Source organism: Malurus melanocephalus, unplaced genomic scaffold (assembly GCF_030028575.1).
Source record: "Malurus melanocephalus ecotype Western Australia unplaced genomic scaffold, MMel_1.1 scaffold_266, whole genome shotgun sequence".
NCBI lineage: Eukaryota > Metazoa > Chordata > Aves > Passeriformes > Maluridae > Malurus > Malurus melanocephalus.
The window spans coordinates 4,135-12,428 of record NW_026623498.1 but is presented as its reverse complement, the minus strand read 5'-3'; the positions used below and the strand labels follow the sequence as shown (position 1 = coordinate 12,428).

Here is an 8,294-nt window from a genome sequence, read left to right as displayed (position 1 = left end):
GGGGAGCGCGACTCCGAGAGCTCCCGTCGCCGCTGCCAGTTTCGACAACGCCGCCCGAGCTCCGAGTGAAAGAGGGCGGCGAGCGCTGGGGCACGGTTGGGGCTCCACGCTCTCCCGCCCTCCGATCGCCCCGYCGCAGTACGGTCCCCCCGTCCGCTGGGAATGGTTCGGCCCGCAGCCCGGTCCAGCCTCTGAGGGGCCGCGGCCGCCATTTTGTGCGGCGGCTGCCGGCGGGCGGAGTACGGCGGGGACGGCGGGGGGTGGTTCTCGGGACGCCGTTCCCTTTCCTGGCCGGTGAGCGGGGTGCGGGATGAGGTGCGACCCGACTGCCCGTGATGCTGGGGTGGGTGGAGCCGCAATCGGAGGTCGCAGGATTGGGCGGGCCTGGCAGGCGGCCGGGCCGAAAGGACCTGTGCTCCCGGCCCCGCCGGGGTAGCCTGTGGCTCCCTTGGGAATTTCCGCCGTTCTCGGGAGCCGGTCTTTGTTGGTGCCTCCGTAGCTCCGGAGCCGAGGTGTCGGTACGGCAGGGCGTAAGGCTTTAGCGTAAATGAACGGCGCGTTTCGGTGCCCCGTGTTGTGCAATAAATATAGAGAGACTCAGAGCGAAGAAGATGAAAGCGAAGTCAAAGGGCATAGGGCCATGGTTTACGCCTGCTCTCTCCCTTTTGTACTGAAGTAACTCCCAGCGAAGATGTCGGAGTATATCCGGGTGACGGAGGACGAGAACGATGAGCCCATCGAAATTCCGTCAGAGGACGACGGCACAGTGCTGCTGTCCACGGTGACGGCGCAGTTCCCCGGGGCGTGCGGTCTGCGCTACAGGAATCCGGTGTCGCAGTGCATGCGGGGAGTCCGGCTGGTCGAGGGCATCTTGCACGCCCCTGAGGCCGGCTGGGGAAACTTCGTCTACGTCGTGAATTATCCCAAAGGTTTGTCCTCGCGGCTTCGGTTCTTGGTACAAAGCTGTTTTCTTAAAGGTCCGTCTGAGTCATTGCTGATGTAACTTGTCAACGCTGTTACTGTTTAGCCCTGTGATTCAGCGAGATCGGTGATTTATTCAGGTGTCTGCCCTGCCGAATAGGTTTGATCCCAGTAGTTCATTAACGCTCTACCTAAACAAGTCCTTTGATGACTTACCGTCGAAGGGCTGACAGCCTCACGTAGGCTCTCAAAGACTGTAGTGTGCTGTAATCTCTGTACTCACAGACACGTCTACTCGAGGCATGGTTTGGTCAGAGGAAATGCCCGGGAAAGAAGAAACCTGCCCRCCCTGCCTGAGCACCCGCAAAAAATAAGAGGGGAAGGCAGTAAATTGCTAATTAAGTAGTTTGTTTAAAAAACGTGTTTTCTCCATCCTATAGAACTGTGCACGTTGCTGGATAATACTGTAGTAAACTAACGCAGGACTAACTGCATTTTGGAGGAGGACTCCAGTGTGGAGTGGCTTTGGTTCTGGGCAGTCAGATGTGTGTTACAATTAACTCTCAACAGCTGATGTATGTCTCTTGCAGTCTGTACCCTTTCTCATCATAGTTAATGAATTGCATGGTGCGAAATCTTAGTCATCAGGTCCGTTTCCAGAGTTTATTGTGTCTAATGTACTTTTTTATATTCAGATAATAAGAGAAAAATGGATGAAACGGATGCATCATCAGCTGTGAAAGTGAAACGAGCAGTACAGAAGACTTCAGATTTAATAGTCTTGGGTCTTCCCTGGAAAACCACTGAACAGGACTTAAAGGAATATTTCAGTACCTTTGGAGAAGTTCTGATGGTGCAGGTAAAATCCACTTGCAGCTCAAGTAAGGAGAGACAGTGGGTAGTTATCAGACTCGTGAGAAAGCAAGTAGAAACAAAGAAGCTCTATAAACTTGGACGAGATCAGAAGCTGTGTCTCTTCGTGAGGGTTTAAATTTTTCCATCAGCCTGTCAATTTTCTGGGGAGATGTTAAGGAGTTAGAGGTTGCTGTTAACACTAATGTTTATAAGACTAACAAACTGTCTGACAGATTTTTATCAAATTTATTGAGGAACAACATGCTTCATGTTAGTGCTTACTTTGTTTTTTGTTTTTCCCCCTAGGTTAAGAAGGATATTAAAACAGGCCACTCAAAAGGTTTCGGGTTTGTTCGGTTCACGGATTACGAAACCCAAGTGAAAGTAATGTCTCAGCGGCACATGATTGATGGAAGATGGTGTGACTGTAAACTTCCCAACTCTAAGGTACTTTGGGATTTACTGCTGGTTTCATTTGTACCAAACACTTCAAGTCTACCTCTTCATCAGCTGTGTTAGGGGAGAGCTGCTGCACAGATTAACTGTCTCATCTTGGATGTGGCTTTACCGTGAATGAACAGAACAAGTGAGAGCAAGGAAGGGAAACGGGGAGGAGGTGGGCAAGGTGGAATTAATTGAAATGTTGGGAAAATAGCTCGTTATGTGAGGGATTGAAGTAGAGATACAAATCGAAAAATAATGTGTTTGATGTCAGCAGTACCTGCCTAACTTGTCCATTGCACGAATAAATGCCAAATAAAGCAGATGCAATAACTAATCTGTGGGAGAGCAGAACAGGTGTTTGAATTCCAAAGTGAACCTGTAGCTTCTAGTCTTGTCTCTATATGCAGTTAGTACAAAAAAGTTTTCTGCAGTGGCTTTGTCCTGTGTGTTGCTCCTTTACTCATTATCTGTGGCTCTTCCTCATCTGTACCAAGGTGCAGCCATGTTATTGGAATGTAATTTATTTAATTGATCTAAGTACAAAACTTAAAATCTGAAACTTTCTTCATCATCAGCCCTCAGAACAGGCTAGATTACGAGCATCGTTTACCATACGGTAACTTGGTTCTCAAGGATAGCGGTGACAGTTTCTTCCTTCAATTCTCTCCAGCAAAGTCCCGACGAGCCTTTGCGCAGCAGGAAGGTGTTTGTTGGGCGCTGCACCGAGGACATGACGGAAGATGAACTCCGACAGTTCTTTGCCCAGTACGGGGAAGTGGAAGATGTCTTCATTCCTAAACCTTTCCGAGCTTTTGCTTTTGTTACGTTTGCTGATGATCAGGTAAGTCTTAAAATATATTAGCTTCATAGAGTACACTTCAGTAGCGCAATAAAGTATAATTTCTGGAACTACATGCTTACTTGTCCACTGTCTTGAGAATTACAGTGGTATTAATTTGATTTTTTGAATGGACTGAGGTTACGCTTTTAGATGCAGCAGAGCAGACAGGACTTTATACTGTAGTTAGCATAGTGATGATGCCAAGCTGAGTCAGTTCAAAGTGAATTAAGGACATATGCTTTCTTTGCAGGGTAAATATCTGCTCAGAATCACGGGGGATGTTTTGTAATTTGTCTTGTACTACTAACCTTTTAAAAGAAAAGGACATCTAATGTACATTTAATCAATCCCTTATTTCTTATAGGTTGCCCAGTCTCTTTGTGGAGAGGACTTGATCATTAAAGGAATCAGCGTACATATATCCAATGCTGAACCTAAGCACAATAGCAATAGACAGTTAGAGAGAGGCGGAAGATTCGGTGGTAACCCRGGAGGCTTTGGGAATCAGGGGGGGTTTGGTAATAGCAGAGGAGGTGGGGGAGGACTAGGCAACAACCAGGGCAGCAACATGGGTGGGGGTATGAACTTTGGAGCCTTTAGCATCAACCCTGCCATGATGGCAGCGGCGCAGGCAGCCCTGCAGAGCAGTTGGGGGATGATGGGCATGCTGGCCAGCCAGCAGAACCAATCGGGGCCCTCGGGAAACAACCAGCCTCAGGGCAACATGCAGCGGGAGCAAAACCAGGGCTTTAGCTCAGGCAGCAACTCATACGGAGGGTCCAACTCGGGGGCAGCGATAGGCTGGGGCTCGGCCTCGAATGCAGGCTCCAGCAGTGGGTTTAATGGAGGCTTTGGTTCAAGCATGGATTCCAAATCATCAGGCTGGGGAATGTAGATGCAGTGGGCTCTGATACTGACTCTATGGTGGGAAATCAAATTTTTCTAACTCATGGTAAGTACACTGTAAATTACTTACATACTAAAGTTTTCCAAATGAACTTGTTCAGTGTGTGGTATATTCAGCAGTATTTTTGACATTTTTCTTTTTTTTTTTAAAAAAAAAAAAAAAAAAAAGTAAAAGGAATTTTCTAAGTTTTGTTGCGTATCTAGTTGGAATTCTGAATGTTTGGAAGTTGACTGCTGTTTGCCCGTTAGGTGAACTAACACTACCATTGATAGTAAAGGTTTCTCCTGTAATACTTTATCACCTTGTTTCCCGGCTACCTGAATTCTTTGCATGTTGAAAATGGTACCATTGGTCAGAAACAGCATTCTCTCCCTCTCGTTTTTAATTTGATCCCACCATAAGACTCCAAGCGCCCTGTTGGACAACACAGTGTCRTTTTTGTTTGTGTTTGTTTTTGTTTGTTTTTTTTAACACTGTCTCCCCTCCATACTAAAGTACGATATGAAGGCTTCATTTAATCTCCGCAGTTCATCTCATTTCAAATGTGTATGGAAGAAGCACTTCATTGAAAGCAGTGCTGTAAATATTCTGCCTTAGGAATACTTCTGTCTACATGCTTTCTCATCCAAGAATACTTCATCACACCGCACATGCTGCGTCTTAGACGGTGGGTGTTCCATTTTTATCCGCTACTCTTTATTTCATGGAGTCGTATCAACGCTGTGAACGCAAGGCTGTGAGATGGAACCAGAAGGCTGTTTGAACTTTTGAAACCTTGTGTGGAATTGGTGGTGGTGCCGAGGCATGAGAGGGCTGGTATGTGCGAGATAAAGGAGCGAGCGCATGCGGAGACCTGGTGGTGCATTAATGGGATTTTATTTGACTTGGCGAGATGTCTCTCGGATCCTGTGGCTTTGGTGAGAGAGTGTGCGGAGAGCAATGATAGCGAATAATGTACGAGTGTTTATTGCATTCAAAGGACATCCACATGTAGAAGACTTTCAAGTGGGTTCTGTACCTGGTTAATCAATTAGTTGAATGTGTTATGTGAAATGGAATATTTGTATTTCTTTTCCCTTATGTCAACTGCTGTGAATGCTGTATGGTGTGTGGTTTTTTTTTTCTGTTAATGATCTGTAAGTGTGGTAATGTGACTTGAAGAYGATGGGGTTTGTGATGAGAACATTGAGCTTGTTGTGTGCTTTGCAGTAGCTCTTTTAGCAGAGATCACTAGAGCTCAGTGTGCCTCTTCAAGGTGGAAGTTCCATTGTCTGTAAGATATCCTTAAGAATGCTGTTTGCGGCAGTTTCGTGTTTGGATGCTTTTTATAAGATTTGTCACTGTAGGAAATTCTTAAATAAAACTGATTTAAGTAATATGTGTCTTTGTTTTGCAGCCCTGAATGCAAAGAATTCATAGCAGTTAATTAATTTTACCCTTTTGCGACGAACTTCTGTAAAGCTCTTTGCAGTCACTCGGTTTGTTTCAGATAAGCAGGTTTTAAAGGAGCCACCGCTCAGCATGTATCGATACCTGACACCTCTAAGCCATTGTACTCTTGCATTGTGCAGTGACATAGATCTAAAATCCAGGTCCCACACCTTGGGGTGCCCGCACCTAGACTGGTAAGCAGCTCCCTCCACATTTCCTCTGTGCCAAGGAACGTTACTTGTTCTTTTAGCAATTGAAATTCATTATCAGAACAGGGTCTGCGGAAAACAGACAGTTGCTACCACGACGGATTTCTGTCCGCAGCATCTCCTTTGGGGATGGTTGTTCTTAACTTGTGTTTAGATCAGCCCAGTCACGGGAAACTGGCTTCTGCCACACTTCCAGCCTAGATGAACTCTGTTAACTCCTGTTAAAACTAGTCACGGCAAAGACTTACCAGCTGAATAAAGCACTAGTAAATATTCCACAGACTCGTAAAGTTTGAACTAAGTTGCAACAGACACAGAGGTGTGATGTAAGAGGCAGCTTCCTAATGAAGCGCCCAGTATTATAGCAGAAACTGGTGGATGGTTATTTCCACTTTGTAGTATGWGGAAGTGTTTTGTGTACTTGGGCTTGAAACACACTGAAGCTTGGATCTGTATTTTTTCTATACACTGTAATACTGTGCTGTAGCTRTGAATAGTCTGAATGTGGATATTTACACAGTTTTTAACCTATGTAATTTTCAAGTGAGATCTTCATAAACTTTGTACCCCGCTGAGGCTCGTGAATAGCAAAGTGTGTGAAAAGCAGACACAACTGCACAACTGTGAGTTTTCCACCTGGAAAATTAAAAAAGTATGTGGGCCTTAATGTACTCAGTTTAAAGAGGGTTTCTAAACACTCAGGCTGAGAAAGTAATCCCACACATTTGTTCATATTCCACTGAAAAAGTAGCTTACCTTTTTGTTTTCTGCACCTAAGTCAGAATAATCTCCAAACTGTCCCATCTGTGAATTTTGCATTTTAGCACTTGCACTCTTACCAGCTACTTCTGCTGAGTAACACTTAAAAATGGTTTTCTTGGACCATCAAAGACTAACTGTGACCCCCCTGCAAGGAACCTCATGGTAAGTTTTTGTAATTAGCATGGTTTCAATTCTGTTTAAATTGTTCAGGATTGAAGAAGCTGGTTGCCAGCATTGACTATTCTATAATTTTAGCCTTCCTTCACCTTCAAACAAAATGAAAATTTTAGCATTTCAAATTTCAATAATATTTATTCTTTGCATACTTTATTGTTTATAAGTGAGTGAATAAACTGTCATTGAAAATATATTGAAGTGTTTTGAGTATTTTTTTTTTTCTTGGAGATAGTTAATTATCAGTTATATTACTCTACAAATGAAATCTTAATGGAAGAGCGTGATATACAAGAAACAGGAAGTTTATGTGTATTGTAACTGGGACAGATGTATCATAGAAAAAGATTTTTTCTAACACTGCTTCTAATTAGTTCCAGGAATCTGTTGTCAGCTGTTCTTGGACTGAAATGCTGAATGTGAAATCCCGTTCTTTCGAGAACTGTTCAGAAAAATACCGTTGTTACAGCTGAGACCAAGAACTTTTTGGGCACAGGCTGCACAGCTGATAACTGTAGGGACACGGGGACAGCGGGGGAGGCAGACGTCCCCACGTACAGCAAGCAGCTGGTACTTTGTACCCGAGGGGTGGGGGAAGTGACCTTGTTTTGCAGGTTGTTGCTGGACCTGCGTTCATTCAGAAGATGCAGTCCAACGAGGATTCATAGCCATATTAAAAAGAAAGGAAAAGATGCTTTATAAAGAAATGAATAAAGCCTGCTGTAGGCAAATGGTAGCTATGTACAGCTGAACGAATGAACAGCTGCTGGGACATTTCTTCCCCAGCCCACCATCCGGAATCTGTGTACCTGGTAAACAGGCTGGTACTAATTGAGACTTCCTGCGCCAGTTTAACTAATACCATCATGAAAGTGGACAAGGTAATTTTTATAACCTTCATGAGTTAAATTTATTTCTACCTGGCCCCCCTTCCCAGCTTTTTTCGTGATCAGCTACTTGCTAACCGGCTCTTAATGTCGTCGAGGCATCTCCTAACGGTCCTTGCTCTGTATTTAACACCGCTTTCTAGGGAGACTCCAGGCTCAGCATCCCTTCCTCCACGAGCCCACTCCACACAGTGCAAAGCAGTGGCAGCAAGAGCTGTTAAACACTCTGAGATCTGAGCACTGAATGATTGTGCTTACATGGACTAAGTTAATGACTCTAAATGTAATTGCTATTGTTTTGGAATGGTAAAATTGCTTGCAAACGAATATTGGATTAGATTTAGAATACAATTTTCATTAGTATTGCATCCCTTGGAAAAGTTCTGTAGTCAAGAGAGACAGCATTGCTAAGGAATTTGGGCATGGAAGAGGGAGTGCATTTGTTCTGAATGTAAATTAAGGTAATTGGAATATATGGATATTGTAATCTAAAAGATAAGGACAGTTGTGCTATTACATTGTAAAATGTTTCTCCCAAAACTCAGTCTTAGATCTTGACTAATTTTACAGAGTATTTAATGTAGCACTTCTGTCATTAAAAACCCACATGAAATCCACAACCCTGTACTGAATACTTAGGGGATTCTTTTCCCCTCACCAACACTGGTGCAGCATAGTTCAGTCTTCCTGTCAGAAATAATGCCGATCAGTTTAAAAGCTGCAATTCAGTTAATGATGAAACTGCATTCTCCGAAGAGAGCTGGATTAAAGGAACATTTGGCTTTTTAGCCTTCTTAGTGAGAACTGAACTGAGTTGTGGGCATTAATCTGCAATAGTGAGCCTCAGGCAAGACTAAGGCATT

At 44.2% G+C, this 8,294-nt stretch overlaps 1 protein-coding gene across 2 annotated transcripts; it reads left to right on the top strand.

The window, feature by feature from the left end:
- Positions 1 to 228: 228 nt before the first annotated feature.
- Positions 229 to 6,737, top strand: TARDBP (TAR DNA binding protein). 2 transcript variants are annotated; one of them, XM_057375945.1, is made up of 6 exons: positions 229 to 294; positions 677 to 929; positions 1,617 to 1,780; positions 2,083 to 2,223; positions 2,891 to 3,061; positions 3,426 to 6,737. In XM_057375945.1, the coding sequence occupies exons 2-6, from the start codon at positions 692 to 694 to the stop codon at positions 3,954 to 3,956; spliced, it is 1,245 nt and encodes a 414-aa protein (XP_057231928.1). In that variant the 5' UTR covers positions 229 to 294; positions 677 to 691; the 3' UTR covers positions 3,957 to 6,737. The 2 variants fall into 2 exon arrangements, with proteins under 2 accessions (XP_057231928.1, XP_057231929.1); XM_057375946.1 differs by having other exon boundaries at positions 251 to 315.
- The last annotated feature ends 1,557 nt before the right edge of the window (positions 6,738 to 8,294 follow it).